The 16629-nt window shown below is 44.2% G+C and overlaps 1 protein-coding gene across 1 annotated transcript in view; it reads left to right on the top strand.

Moving 5' to 3' along the window:
• LOC311388413 (carbonic anhydrase-related protein 10-like) overlaps positions 1-16629 on the top strand; it is a gene marked incomplete at its 5' end in the record, with an annotated part of 51161 nt that extends 34532 nt beyond the window's left edge. Inside the window, 6 exons of the mRNA XM_084488739.1 lie at positions 6863-7048; positions 9540-9635; positions 10252-10324; positions 12245-12399; positions 14143-14317; positions 16589-16629. Coding sequence (XP_084344865.1) covers positions 6863-7048; positions 9540-9635; positions 10252-10324; positions 12245-12399; positions 14143-14317; positions 16589-16611 — 708 coding nt within the window. The 3' untranslated portion in view covers positions 16612-16629. The remainder of the gene's footprint in view (positions 1-6862; positions 7049-9539; positions 9636-10251; positions 10325-12244; positions 12400-14142; positions 14318-16588) is intronic.

Below are 16629 nucleotides of genomic sequence, written 5' to 3'. Positions count from 1 at the left end.
GAACCCCATGGAATCAGGAATGTTTAAAAGGCTGATCTCAACCTGAGGTAATATAACAGAGTAGATCAAGGTGCTGTTTTGGTTAAATTTCCCGAAAGTCAAGTCCCCGAAACCTTGCAACTTTTGTAAAGGTTTGTAACATATACATAGAGGTTTCTATAATATATAGCATAGGTCCAAGGCATAAAATGCATTAATTCTATGTAATACCAGCAAAGAAAAGGTATTTTCAAGGTCAAGTTCCTTTTATGTGTATCTCCATTCCAGGATTCTTCTAGCAACATGAAATGAGAAGTGGTACATTTGAAAGTTTGAGCAAAACCAGTAACCTTACGATTTATCTAGCTGCCGCCTGGACAATTTAATGTGAGGCTGTATTCCATTTTAAAGGAATTAGTTTAGTAAGGGATCGACCACAAACTTCTAACTTCAACCAGCAATTAACTGCCAGTGCTAGGGGCAGAATGGAGCTAAGTAAGTTCATTCTCGGTCAGATATTCATTTTCACCACAGAAACACGAGATAGAATTGAGGCTGATAAAGGGCGATGTTTTGATGTTAATCTATTCTTTTTAGATATATTTGTATCATTTGTCCTTGCCACAGATGAAACAGACTTCCTTATCTGGAATCCTAAATAGGTTACTTGTTGTGGGTTAACTACTTTATCTTGCACTGTATAACGCAGCATCAATGCAGACTTAGAGAGGTTTGCTTAAAACTGGATGACACCTTAAAATTCCCAAGCATTTTAATTGTATTAAGAACTGAATTCTGTAATTCTGTCATCTAATAAAATGAGAACACAAGGTTGAGTGTAGCCACATAAAATGATGGAGAAAAACTTGGATGATCTTGATAAAAGCTGGGCCAAAGTTTGATCCTTAAGAGCTCACCAGAGATACCGCCATTTTAATCTATTACATCTTTTTCGGCATCAACAAAAAATAGTCAACTGGGTCACATATTTTTCTCCTATGACATTTTGTAGTCGTTGAATATAGAGGCTAAATGCCCCTCATAAATCGAGCTTGGTCTGGATTCATCATACCCCCTATAACTTTTACTAATCGAAAGGGCTAGTACCTTGCCATATATCTTAGATCAGCATTGATCAAATGTAATTGGTCTATGGCTGGAGCATTCGAATGGGTCCTTAACTTGTTTTGGTATCACTGTAATAAGTGCTGTAATTGAGGGTGACCTTTTTCAGTAGCCGAATTCAATGCAGATAGCTATAATGCGCCCAGAATGTTTCAGAATGAGCGATGGATACAGCTCAGTTGGTAAGCCATCAATACCTGGGAAACAGGCTTGATTGATCGATTTCAGAGCCAAGAATAGTTGCTTCAAAGAAACTGGTGTGTCTAGTCTCTCTTAATCATCTGAGGACAGAGTCTGATGATCTAGACCAGTGGAATTATTATCATATTGTTCCTGGGACGTTTCATGAGAGTAAAGTTTAGCAAAATAGTCTTTATATGTGTCATTTACATTTACATTTAGGGCATGTAGCAAACGCTTTTATCCAAAGTTCATTCACACATTCACAACGGAGTCAACCACGCAAGGTGACAGCCAGCTCGTCAGGAGCAGCTGGGGTTAGGTGTCTTGCTCAGGGACACCTCGAGCTGGGGATCAAACTAGCAACCTTCCAGATACAAGTCAACTCGCTCTGCCTCCTGAGCCAAGCCGTCCCTGCATTCACCTCTGGAGTGCTTTAGAGCAGAGCCTGGGGCATCTTATTGAAGATACAGACCTCTTGCTCTCTTCATGTTAAGGAGTGAGAGCAAGGAGGGGACTTCACCCTGCTCCCTTCTGATGATCAGATTATCTGATAGGTACCGCAATAGAAAATATATTGATTCTGCTGCTGGAAATGATGAAGCAGATGTTAGAATCAAATCTATTCTGGAAGACATTTTATGAGTGTGGATAGTCCCTAGCGGTTTTGCAGTCGCTAAATATCTACCAAGTTCAACTCTTTAAAGAGGTGTGATGATTCGGAAGAGGCTGTTTGAGTTGTGGGCACTGATGGCGTTTTTCCATTGGCACTTTCGGCCCTGCCCGAAGCGTACCCTGCCACGCTGATTTGCGTTTCCACTACCAGTTCAAAGGCGCCGTGCTGTGCTGTACCGGGTGATTGAGGGGGATTGCTGGTCCCGAGATGGACCATCTCCGAGGCCCCGCCTGCAAGTGGGCTGCGGTGACCTTAGCCCTGCTTGCTGTTCGGAGCGAGAATTAGTCTCTCAAACTGTAGGAATATAGACCTATACAAATACACTAGTCTGTGAGTTCTGGTGTCCGAGACGCATATAGTTATATATCTAGGCAATAGTTCTCAACAGCTTGATTCTTTATTATTCGTTTGTTCTATAACTATATAAGCCTTCAAAATGGTAATAAAGGTTTAATAGAAGTGCACCAAGGTGATATTAGTCTGACGATATTCTCTTGCAGAACATAATAGCTTGTTGACTTCAATTTGATTAGTCCTTTTGTAAAGACTTGACATTGGATAATATTTCACACTATTAGATATTAGATATCGATATTCAGCGTTTTATTCCTAATATCTAGGACCTCGCTCTCGAGGAAATATCTGTGAAACATTTTCCAATGTTTAAACTAACTAACTGAAATGAATCGTCTCTCAGTGAGCTATTGAGATTAGGAAGCAAAAAAGACGTCAACTAAATTGATGATTGCAGATATCACTGTGTGTGTCATGGTCTGTCTGAAAGAACCCAATCAATCAAAAGAATCAATCCGATTTTATGGTCGGCTATAATGAATTTGGCACTCAAAGTGTTGTTTTGTCTTTGACTCAAGACAAGCATGTCATCGGTTAAAGACAGACCTTCAAGCGGGAAGCCCTGGTTGTAGTAGAAATGCAAATCCACGGTGGGCGTCCGCACCAAGTTGAACCGGGGTAAAACGCCATGAGATAAAGAGTCTAAACTACTTTACAAAATTGTATTTGTATCTGAACCAATGAGAAAAAGGTAATCTCTCAGCAACAGTTCCTGGATAATCCTTGGTAAGAAAGTTGACTCATAAATAGTGGCTGCATAAACATTCACAAAAAACTTTTCTAACCTTGTTTAAATGTACCACAATATGCAAGCCTCTCTGTCATCTGCACAGTCTCAATACTGTTATTTAGTTTGTTTCATCAAAATCTCAACACCTATGAGCCATCTGCTGAAGCAGCCACTGGCTTGAACATTTTATTCTGTTACCTGACGAAATCTACTTGTTGAAGATCCTTGTTGAAGACTTGTTGAAGTGTCTCCTGTAATGTTGCCATATTTATTTCCTGAATACAAATCAAGTCTTTTTCATGGCCAATACAGGGAAAATCACCTTTTGTCAGCATACACTGAGCCCTGACAATAATTAAACGTAGCACTACATGGAACATAAAAAAGTAAAAATAAGAGTAAAAGTTTAGAGACACGCAAATGTGAGTCAAAAAGTGTGACACAACGCATTTTTTGACAATTAACTAATCAACCCCCATTCCTGAACTATAAATTACAGTTTAAACGTGTGAGAAGTTGTTAACTTTTAAATGTCAGCAGCCTTCCGACTTTTTTTTAAATTGTAATAATAATAACTATATAAATACATAAAAAAAATACAACATCCTACACATTCCGTAGCATTGTTAGAATTTCAGTCCACCGAGACATTCTTTGATCTTTGATTGTCATTATTAATATATATATATATATATATATATATATATATTATATATATTATATATATATTATATTATATTATATATATATTATATTTATATATTATATATATATTTCTCTGGGTTCCAGGAATGTCTCGGTGGACTGAAATTCTAACAATGCTACGGAATGTGTAGGATGTTGTATTCTTTGATAACCATTCACAATCTGCACGGGGAGGAAGTTGCTAAAGGTGCTAAAGGGTGCTAACTTTATGCTAGTCCATGTGCCGGCTAGGCTCATAGTTGCAGCACTGTCACAACCTTTATGTTATATTATGTTATAATCTGGGTCATCTGCTGAAGCATTTGAAATACACCTGTCAAATGCCTCCTCGACCTCCATCTGACTGACTACGGTACCCTATGAGACGACCATAGTGCACTTCCTGGTGCGGTCTTCCTGGTAGCCTGAACATCACCCAGGCGTGGGTTCTGTTTGGAGGAAGTCAGTGGGTTCCAGATCCACTATTGGTCCAACACACATTGGATGATTGGATTTGAGGTCTGTGTTTAATGTGATCGGTTTCAATGAATGGCGCTGCAATGGGAGCCAAGGTGACAATTGTGAAATGTTCAAACACTCAAAAGCCTGTCAAGCGTTCAACACAAAAGTGGACGGACGGTTGAGTGAAACATATTTGAATATTATTTAATTCATATAATCAGCGTTATTGACGCTAACACTCAATAATAATAAAAAATCTGCTCTGCCAGCCCCCCCCCCCCCCCCCCCCCGCCCCCTCACCCCAACTCAACAATAGTTTAAGAGGCTCTTTATCCACCAGTGATTGTCCTAACAATGAGAAGTTGGTCAGACAAGAGTGTTGTAGGGGAAGATCATTCTTGATTTAGCCCTCTTGTTTACACCTCACTAGTTCGCCAAATGAAGAGGATGATTCAATTCAAAATGCAGTAACAAAGTCCTTTGTCCCAAATAGACCACAGAGCCAAGATGCAATGTTTCATCCTTTATTAGTGGGCTCTCAACAGGATGCTCCAACAACATGAGAACAGGAAACAGAACAGTAACTAGGTATGTTCTTCTTCAGCATATCGACCAACCCACCAGAAGTAGTCAGCCCAAAAAATGATAATAAGTAAATATATATATATATTTAAAAAAGAAGATTTGGAATCAATCTGTTGCTGAGAAATTATCTAGGGCATAACACTTATCAGTAATGTAATGCTTAACCTGACAGCTAAGAAAATATTTTACTAATTGGTTGATATTCAAACTGATATTATTCTGCATACCCAAGATTGAGGCTGCGTTTAACAGCTAATAGCATAATCCAAAGAAAACCAAAACCCTTTCAATTCCTTTCAAAACAGTCTTGAAATAGCTGAAGATCTGTAAACTGGCTCGTTTCAAAAACACAAAGAAAAGATCCCATTTAAGCATGAGTAAGATAGCTTACTAGATCATATAAACATGTTCACAAGCCGGAAAATCCAATAAGCTTTTCCATAAGCTAGGAAGCAACTATAACGAAGAGCCGTCGCAAACCTCCATCAATTCTCCTTCACTTCTACAAAATGCAGAGACTGAAGAGAACCACTCTGCTTCCTCGCCAACTCAAAGGGCTTCTTCTCTCCCTGAAACGTTGACCTGCAAAACCACAGGATACATTCCTAAACTGTCCGTGCCCTTCTGCCAGAGCTCAGATCTCATTTCTTTGCAGAGTTGTCCCGGAGCTGTACTCGGCATACTACTCCAGAGGGGAAACCGTTTAGGCGGGATGAATTTGCTTTTCACGCACCTTGAAGTAGGGCTTGGGGATCAGGATACAGCAGTAGTGGGCTTAGAGGATGATGGTGGGCTTATCATCATCTTATCTTTGTTGGTCGTAAGAGAAGTTTCCGTGTGCTTGATCAAGCGCCAGGGGCAGGGTTGAAGACGTTGTGAACCTCAGAAATCCAAATGATCTAATCTCACCTTTGTTCATACTTCCTCTCTCTTGGTGGGTTTTCTGTTGTAGCTTCTCAAGCTCAGAGAGGCAGTGGCTGGTGTCTCTCTGCTTGTCGTGTTTTGCCCTGCAGTGCCTCCACTCCAGCGGTTGGATTTTTCCATGTTTTTGGCCAGACGCTTATCTGAGCTTTAAGTGTGAACAATACCAGAAGTTTCAGAAAATAGATTTTTCAAGTGTGCCCAATAAAGGTGCAATGTTTAAGATTATTTGTCAGAATGTGAAAACTCAAAATGTTTGACTCCATGAAAAAGACGTCTTTGTATTGTGTTGCAGGCCCCAGCCACAGCCTTTCGTTATTATACAGTATGTTACATCAAAGGGACCCCAAGCTTTAGAGGATCAAGCGTGCCATGGCAATAATTAAATAATGTTTAATCGCTGTCACGGCTCAAGTCTAAATCCAAAACAATAATTAAAATATGCAACATATCCTACTGATTTCTCTGCATTAATTAACCGCGATGCTGACCTGTGTGTTGCTCTTTCAGAGAGTAATGAGATCTGAGGATCATGGGAGATAGTCTTACAGGTCGACAATAACACACTGCTTCTGTAATTAAATACTACAATCAGGGGTGATTTCTCCATAAACCTATTTGAACACGCATACTGATGAAATGTGGGATAAATTAGATGTGGTTTTGGCACACTTGGATCCTAGCACTGTTGTTTTTGTCGTGAGGTGGACTCAGTGGCACCTCTAAGGTTGGTGAGATGATTGTTTTTCCAGTGAACTGTTTGTGTACGCCTTATTAATTGAATTTCTGGATCAGTTGATCTTGCAAATGGCTGCTGGGAGCATTGAGCTTAGGGGAACAGGGGACACACACCAGGTCCGGGTTCCTAAGGGATAACTGACGGCTGCTCGGTTAATCTGCACTGAAGTGGTCATGTGGATGCTATGAGCCTTTTCTGGGCCCAGGCTAGGGTTTGATGTACAGTGCAAAATTAGGATTTTTTTTACTTAGTTTATTAGTTATTAGTTCATTAGTTTATTAGTTAATTTCTGCGAAGTGATGTTTGGTTAATGGCTAATAATGTTTCTCTCTCTCTCTCTGCCCCTTATCTCTCTCTCTCTCTCTGCCCCTTATCTCTCTCTCTCTCTTTCTCTCTCTCTCTCTCTGTCTCTGTCTCTCGCCCGTAGCTGGGGGGTACCATGTACAACACGGGGAAGCACGTGTCCCTGCGGCCCGACAAGGCCCACCTGGTGAACATCTCGGGCGGCCCGCTGGGCTACAGCTACCGGCTGGAGGAGATCCGCCTGCACTTCGGGAGCGAGGACTACCAGGGGTCCGAGCACCTCCTCAACGGACAGGGCTTCCCCGGGGAGGTCAGAGGTCACATGCACACACACACACACACACACACACACACACACACACACACACACACACACACGTACGCACATGCGCACGCACGCACACACACACATGGGCACACAAAAACACACGCACGCATGTACACAAACACACACACATACATTTGGTCATAAAGGAATATGATGTTGACTTCATGTTTCCACATGGAAATGGTGGTATGGTGGCTGGTATGGTGGTTTATCGTCATGGGCTTGATGGAGACCAGGGCTTGAAATGTAACCAAAGAATTCCAACTATCCTTGCGGTCCGTGCTCATTATAACGTTCCTAACCCGATTTGCTTGAAATTAAAAAAAAAACGTAATTACCGTTATTTTACTTGATTAATTGTGCACTAAAATCACCTTGCATGTATAATGACTAGTGGATAAGGCACATCATAAGGAATAAGTGTAGGTGTAAGATTCAGCTTTTATGTTCCTTTATAAAGCAACACAAGGGAAATAGGGGAAATATATTATATATATATAATAAAACTGAAACGGAAATAAAACTAAAAACCAATAGTAGGTGGTCCTGTGTTTATATTTTTATATATTAGATCATGACTACTTTTATCCGGTTATAATCCAAGCCTGCTTCGTGGATCTGATCGCACACGAGGACACATCTCTGCTGGCAGTTTGGCAGTTTCCTAAACTGGCTTCTCCAACTGCACAGGCGTTCATGATCCAAGTCTTAATATAGGAGAGTGGGACTGCGGCTGGATCACGTCAGTCTGCCCGGGTGGATAATGAAGGAAATGAAGTGGAACAGGCAGGCAGAAACATTCTACACTATGCGACTCTACATAAATCTTCCTTTTACACAAAACAAACCATTTCTAATTCAATCTACCTTGCTTCGACAACACTGCACTTTAGTAATCATGAGGATAAAATAAAAAAAAACGTACCAGGTGTCAATTTGATGGATGTACATTGCACTTCAGGCCCCTGTCTGAAGCAAAGTTGTATGTGCGTGCATATGGAATGTTGTTCAGTATGTGTGTGTGTGTGTGTGTGTGGCTCGTTCTAGGCATTAGTCTTAATGCACAAGGTAGGAACTAATGGTGTAGCCGCTGCCATGGCAACCGCTAGCCCACCACTATTCATGTTGGAATTGTGTAGTGAGAAAAGTAAATCAACATTATGAGGTGTATTAATTATTTTCTCGCAAAAGGGGTCCTAACCCTGAATAACACATCACAATTATGACTGAACTACGAGGCAAATGTGTGCATTCGACGCGTCTCGGTCAGAATGTTTAATAGACCGTGGGCTTAGTATTCTTTGACGCTGATGTCTGCCCAAACAACCAGACAATGTCTTTACCTTAATGCACCCACACACCTATTACTAATAGAGGCCTTCATTATTACTTTCACACACACACACACACGCAGGCATGCAGGCACGCACGCACGTACGTACGCACACACAAACACACACACCCAGGTGCACACAGTCTCAGTAGAAAGGCCTCCTAATATGCAAATAGGATAAACGTTCTTCAACTGACAGAGACACAGACAAGTTCATGATGATTGATGACAACGTTATAATTCACCAGTGATAGGGGATAACTGAATAGATGGCACATGGGTGCACTCAAACGCACACACACACACACACTCACACTCACACACACACACACACACACACACACACACACACGTACACTTGTGTTTTCATTCTTGCTAATTCACTCTAGTGCACATCATCTAGCTCTCTCTCCTTATATTCCATTGTGCGTCTCTCTCGCTCTCTCGCACTGTCTCTCGCTCTCCCTTACTCTTTCTCTCGCTCTGTCTCTCTCGCATGTCATCGGCTATGATGCTCTCAGCTCATCAGATGTAACCAATCTAATCAAAGCCTGTCTCTCATTATGAAGCACAAAGAAAGTAACCTGATTGTTGTCATTTTATATGCGCTGACATTGCTTTACCCTGACTTCCACCTAGCGACAGAAACACACACACACATATATGCATGCAAACACACACGCACACACACGCACGCACGCACGCACGCATGCACGCACACACCTGGAGTGTTTCAGAGCTCCTTATCTTTAGACTGACCTCCTGTTTACCATGTACTTTTATCCTTGCTTGGTTTATTCTTCAAAAAACAGTCAACCCAAATATATGCACTGTTGTTGTAATCAAACTCTGTCTTCAGAGAGAGAGAGAGAGAGAGAGAGTGTGAGAGAGGGAGAGAAAGAGATCAAGATAGATAGAGAGAGTGTGAGAGAGGGAGGGAGAGAGAGAGACTGGCCGTGTTTGCTTGTGCTGATGGAATGACAGAAACATTTGAGATGTTATTCTGACTTGTCCTTCCCTCTCATGCCCTATCCTATATCCTACCCCTGTGTGTGCGTGTGCATGCGTGTGTGTGCGTGTGTGTGTGTGTGTGTGTGTGTGTGTGTGTGTGTGCGTGTATGTGTGCGAGCGTGTGTGCAGGTCCAGCTTATCCATTACAACCAAGACCTGTACGCCAACTACAGCGAAGCGGTCAGGAGCCCGCACGGTATCGCCGTGGTAACCATCTTCATCAAGGTCAGTGTGGGTGTGTAGAGGAGGGGGGTTGAACTCGGATAGAACAGGTCACGGTAGGATATCACGTGTAATACCTTTTTAAAGATGTCCTTTAAAAACTTTAAAATTGGCCCTTGTTAGATTCTTTGTTGATTGTACAAACGACCTACACCCTATTGCATTATACATTAATTCTATGTAATAGAATATATGATATTATATTTTACTTTATTTTTAATTTAATGAATCGATACATTGCTTTGGCTATGTTAATGTTATTTTCCGCCTACTAATGAAGCTATTTTGAATTTGGCTGAATATGGGGTTGGGGGCAGGGGGGAGATGATTAACCTGTGATAATTGCATCTGTTCCGAGCCCTTTGCACTGCCCGGACAATTTGCCTGCTCCCACTCCGACAGTGACGGATCCTCCACTTAGTTTTACATTAAAAGTGCTTTGTTCTAACGCAATAAACACTGAGAGGCAGACACCTAGATTATGTTTCACTTTACACCAAAGCGTTGTTCTACTGTGATGTATTACAGTCGTGCTGGTGTGCTTCAGTGTCTGTGTGTTCTTGTGTGTGTTTGTGTGTGTTTGTGTGATTAACCACTGTATTCCTGTGTCATCTCTTAGTTGTCGGAGAACCCCAATATTTTCCTTAATCGCATGCTGAACCGAGACACCATCACCAGAATCAACTACAAACGTAAGATGCATTCTACCCTCCCTTTCTTCTTTCAAATATTGTAGAAGGAGTTTGGAAATTCTGACTTCTTTCTGCTACTGTACTGACGTTAACTGTTTTGACTATAGAAGATATAATTCTGTTTCTTGTGCTCCAAGAGCCACGGTGTCTGAGTCTGACTTCCTAATGGTTGATGGTTCAAAACCAAATTCCATAGCATGGATTTAGTCACCAAGTCTCCATGTCCCCCATATTTAACAGTTCTTGTGATGAAAAAATACGTGCTCATCTTAATTCTCATGTCATTGTTATTCCTGCCATTTGGCAAGGAAGAACATCAGCGTCTCTCGCTCACTCACACACACACACACACACACACACACACACACACACACACACACACACACACACACACACACACACACACACACACACACACACACACACACACAAGCAAACACAAAAAGTGTTTTTTGTTTTTTTTCACAGTGTGTACCTGTGAATCGATGATGAAATGTTATTTCTTATAAGAAACTTCACGGCGGTGGCAAAGCATTCGGTTCAATGGAGCATGATGGACCCAGTGGCAACCTTAAAGGGTCTTCAGAGAGACACTGAGTGCACGTGACTCCTATAGGAAAACTTTCCCATTGTGGACTCAAACATCAAAGGCCTTGGATCTGATATTAACAGAACAAAAGCAGAGGGGCGTCTGACGAAGTCATGGCCCTGCCACTAGACACCAGAGGATTCTGCTCAATGTTAGTCAGGGGTATTGACATGGCCGCCGTCCCAGACTTATCGACTGTCGTGGCGATGGGGTCGCTAGCTCACGTAACACACCTTTCAGTCGGCTGGAGGGAGGGAGGGAGCGGGGTGCAAAGAGGCCCCGTACAAAGGCCTGTTTCATTAACTTCTCGTGACGGAAGGAAGGTTATATCATTTGTGATATTGTGATTTTGATGAGTGTTCCCACACAAATCGGTCAGGAGATAATGTACCTGCACCGCGGAGCCCGGCGCGTCCCTGTAGCTCGGTGCTTCTCCAGCTCCATACAAACATCCCACCGGGGTCTCACCCCCTCTATTCATCACGCACATCCTTTAGTGCAGCTGTTCCAGTTTACTGTTCTGCATCTCCTTACGTCTTACTCACACGCAGACACACACTCACACACACATGCACGCACACTCGCGCACGCATGCATGCACGCACGCGCATACACACGCACACACACGCACACACACATGCACACACACACACACACACACACACACACGCACACACATGCACACACACGCATGCACACACAAACACACACATGCACACAAAAACATGCACACACGCAATCACACAAACACACAAACACACACTCACACACAAACACATGCACACACGCACACACACACGTGCACTGTTTGCTCTCTGCTCAGTGAGCCCGCTCTCTTTTAGATGATGACTTCCTATTAACGGTGTACTGAGGCTAGTGGCCCTTCCTCCCCTCACACAGCATGTGTGATCAAAAGCACAGGGCTGGGTGCACACTGCACACATCCATATTTTAATGAATATGAGCATCATGAGAATATAATGCACACATACACCCCCAGGCCGACATGTGTGTGTGCAAACTTACAAACACACAAACACACCGTCACGCACACAAACAGACGGTGTACTGCACGCACGTAATCATACGCATGCTCACTGTTCTTTGATTTGCCTCCTGTCTCATGTGACTCATGTAGGCCCACACACTAACGCAGCTGCATGTGTGTTTCCTGTATCTCTGTTCTGTTCGGTGTGTGTGTGTGTGTGTGTGTGTGTGTGTGTGTGTGTGTGTGTGTGTGTGTGTGTGTGTGTGTGTGTGTGTGTGTGTGTGTGTGTGTGTGTGTGTGTGTGTGTGTGTGTGTGTGCGTGCGTGCGTGCGTTGCGGTCCAGATGATGCATTCCTCCTGATGGGGCTAAACATGGGGGACTTGTACCCAGATACCACGCGCTACATCACCTACGAGGGCTCCGTCACCATCCCCCCCTGCTACGAGACCGCCACCTGGATACTCATCAACAAGCCAATCTACATCACGCAGATGCAGGTGGGTGTGTGTGTGTGTGTGTGTGTGTGTGTGTGTCTGTGCAGGCGTGTGTGACTGATTTGTAATTTGAAATTTCCTGCAGCATAAAGCCTTGAATCACAAATTAGGACATCCAAAGATGAACATATTAAGAGTGGATTGCTATTATTGCAGTAATGTAAAGTTACATTATTATAAATCCAAAATAATAAGCATGAGATGGATGCAGTTAGACACTAACACATGTTTTTATTTTGTTATTTCAATTAAATTGTATCCAATGTTTTTTCACCATGAGCCCGAAAGTAAAAAAGTAAAGGATATCGGAAGCCATCCACCTCCGGCTGACAGACGACAGAACGTCTATGAAACTACAGATTTACAGACAAACATGATGAACCTATAGGAACGCAAAAGAAATATCAAACCACACAAACACTAACAACCACTGCACTGGAAACCCAAGCTAACTCAACCGTGAGAGTGTAATTGAAATCCTGCTGAAATATCACCATCTCACCAGCACACACACACACACACACACACACACACACACACACACACACACACACACATAACCCGTCCTCCACCGTCTCTCTCTCGGTGGGGCTCTGGGCTGGCAGTTTCCACCACACAGATTCCCATTAGTAATGGACGTACAGATCCAATTAGACGCTGTTCTGATGCGCACGTCTCTCCCTATTTGCTGCTGGCGGTGAATAGAGATCTCATCCATTTCCGAGTGGAGGTGGGTGGCCGTGAGCAGGCTCACCATAACGCTGGCAGACAACTGTCCTGAATAGACCTCGCCGCGGCTCTGGAGGGTTCTGCGTCACCCTAACAGAATTACACTGACTATGATTCACTTCCAGACGTTAATTCTGTTCCTTATCTTTCTTGACAACTGGACTTACTGTTTTCTCAGCTGCCTAATTTTCGTCTTATTTTGGTTTTATTTCCCCAGATATTAAAATCGCCTGAAGGACATATCTAATTGACTTGTATTTGTGTAATAGGATGTTTATAATGTAATAATATATAATTTATATAATATATTTCGTTAGTCTCATAGCATAAGACCCTATGTCATATTTTAAGGTTCATCTTGTATTACTTCTTGAGTCAAATAGATGACTTAGGCAGATAATGATTATGGAATGTAAAAAGCACTCTGATTGGCTTAGGATATAGCTAATGAGGCACAGTGAATCAGCAGCATTAGGAGAGTACAGTGAGGTTAGATATCATAATTGGGCCAAAATATGACATGAGGCTAACGATTTGTCGTTAGCCTGATATATCTTTTGCCATGGCCGGTGCAATGCGACCCAGAAGAGTTCAATTTAACACTGAGTCACCGAGTCCCCTTTCCATTGTTTAAATGGTGTGTGAGAAAGAGTGGCCAACTGTAGCAAATAGTTTCAATCCTGTCCTATGCTACGGTAGAGGTGATCCATGCATCGGCACGCACTCCTTTTCATTTTGACCTGTGTATGACCTTTCGGTTTCCTGTTTTATCCATCCCAAATCGAAATGTAAAACGGGCCTTATTCATCTTGCCTCCATCTTGGCTCTAAACGCTGGGTGGAAACTGAACGCAGAATTCCGCATTCAGTCCCCCTCCCCCACCCCCCATCCAGCTAGCGTCTAGAGCCAATATGTCCGCAAGGCGAACAAGGTCCACAGGGGGATGTAAAGTTGTAAAAAGCGCTGTCATAACATAACGTGATTGAACCCACCCCCCCTGACGCCCCCCCCTACCAGATGCACTCCCTGCGGCTGCTGAGCCAGCACGAGCCCTACAAGATCTTCCTGAGCATGAGCGACAACACGCGGCCCACCCAGCCACTGCTGCAGCGCTGCATCCGCACCAACATCCACTTCAGCAAGCAGGGCCCCCACTGCCCCAACAACCGCGCCGTCAGGCCCCAGTACAGAGGTGAGGCTGGGGGGTGGGGGGGGGAGGTGAGGGTGGTGGTGGAGGTTGGGGTAAAGGTCATGGTTTTGGAGGTGTGGGGGAGAAGAAGGTGTCAGAGATGGTGTGGAGGTGCTAGAGGTGGTAGTGGTGGAGGAGCTGGTGGCGATGGTGGTGGTAAAGGTAATGGTTTTGGTGCCAGAGGAGGTGGTGGAGGTGGCGGTGGAGGTGCCAGAGGAGGTGGTGGTGGAGGTGGGGGTGCCGGAGGTGGTAGTGGTGAAGCGGCTGGTGGGGATGGTGGTGGTGGTGTAGGTAATGATTTTGGTGGTTGGGAGGTGGAGGTGCCAGAGGTGGTAGTGGTGGAGCGGCCGCTGGTGGTGGTAAAGGTAATGGTTTTGGTGGTTGGGGAGGTGGAGGTGCCCGAGGTGGTATGGGTGGAGGAGCTGGTTCTGCCTGTGTGTGTGTGTGTGTGTGTGTGTGTGTGTGTGTGTGTGTGTGTGTGTGTGTGTGTGTGTGTGTGTGTGTGTATGTGTGTATGTGTGTGTGTGTGTGTGTGTGTGTGTGTGTGTGTGGTGTGTTTGTGTGTGCGTTTGTGTGTCTTGGGGTGCATGTGTGGGTGTTTTGGAAAAAACACATTAGCAAAGGTAGATTTGAAAGAGGGGGAGTAGAGGAGGAAGTGAGACATAAAGCACAGAAAGTGTGTGTGTGTGTGTGTTCTGAATTTAACCTGCGTTTTGCTAAGGTGTGTGTTGTTTGCTTCTATTTGTAGTGTAGTGTAGTGTTGCTGCATGCGTGTGGGTTCTTTTTTTGTGTGTATGCGTCAGTGTATTTGTTTGTGTGTGTGTGTTCTCATTTTGGTGTGTTTGTGCATGTGTGGGTGTATGTGTTTGTGCACACGTGTATGTGTATGTGTTTGTCTTTATCCCTGTGTGTGTGTGTGTGTCCACTTGCAAGCTGTTACCACAACAACAGCCCCAGCCTCTAGCTGTGTTCCTCCTCTCTCTCTCTCTCTCTGATCGATTGGCCCCAGCCCACGGCCTCTTCCCAACATCAACAGGTTCTGTGTGCGACCGCTGGCCCGTAATGGGGGCCCTCTGGTGAACAGGGGCCCTGCGAGGGGCCTACCAGGGCCCCTGGGGCTGCAGACGTGCACACACACACACACACAGACCCGACTGTGGCTGCATCAAAGCATGACGACAAAAAACATCCTATTGGTTTCTGGGAGTGAAAAAATGAAAAATGAACTAAAAACAGGGCGTGGTAAAGGGACATGAAGGATTAGGAGAGAGAGAGAGAGAGAGAGAGAGAGAGAGAGAGAGAGAGAGAGAGAGAGAGAGAGAGAGAGAGAGAGAGAGAGAGAGAGAGAGAGAGAGAGAGAGAGAGAGAGAGAAGAAAGATGTATAACAGGAGTATGTGCAGAGAGAGAGAGAGCGCGAGAGAGAGAGTAGGGATGTATCACAGAGATGGAGAGAGAGGTAGAGCAGGAGTATGTGCAGAGAGAGAGAGGGCGAGGGGGGGCACCGGCAGGGATAGTGCAGTACAGACAGATGTGGAGGACCTCTGTGGGGAAATAAATATGATTTCCCTCTCCTCGCTTCTTGTTTGTCATGTCTATTCTTCTCTCTCTTGTTTATGTGTTGCACCTAGACCGTGTACTCCCACCGCACAGCCTTACACACACACACTCACGCACGCACGCACATGCACGCAGTCACGCACATCTCAATACACACACACGCACAAACACACGTTCACGGCCTGCTCTTTTGTTTCTCTCTCTGCCTCTCTTTGTCTCGCTCTACCTCTCTCTCTTTCCGCTCTCTCTTTTTTAACACTGTCTCATTACCGCTCTCTCGCTCTCCAGCTTTCCCTCTCATTACCGCTCTCTCTCTCATTACCGCTCTCTCTCTCTCTTTACCGCTCTCTCTCTCTCTCTTTACCACTCTCTCATTACCGCTCTCTCTCTCTCACCCGCTCTCTCCTCTCATTACCAGTCTCTCTCCCTCCTTACCACTCTCTCTCTCCCCTTACCACTCTCTCTCTCTCTCTCTCCTTAGCGCTTTCTCTGTCTCTCTACCTCTCTCTACCTCTCTCCTTAGCGCTCCCTCTCGCTGTCTCTCTCTCTCTCTCTCTCTCTCTCCCTCTACCTCTATGTTCCTCCTCCTGTGGGCCTCTGTGGGTTCTCCGTACTTAATGCCCTCATTTAGCGGATTTAACTTAGCTCCACACTTTATCCATGTGCCGCGTTCTCTCCTCGCGCGCGTCTTTAATCCAGAATGTTCTGCTCCTCAGTGAACCAGTGGCTGCTGAAGTAGTGAGTCCGTCTTCAGAGC

The sequence above is a fragment of the Micromesistius poutassou genome (genome assembly GCF_964030765.1).
Source record: "Micromesistius poutassou genome assembly, chromosome: 1".
In the NCBI taxonomy this organism is placed as follows: domain Eukaryota; kingdom Metazoa; phylum Chordata; class Actinopteri; order Gadiformes; family Gadidae; genus Micromesistius; species Micromesistius poutassou.
The sequence above is the reverse complement of the archived record's forward strand: the minus strand, read 5'-3'. Positions and strand labels throughout refer to the sequence as shown.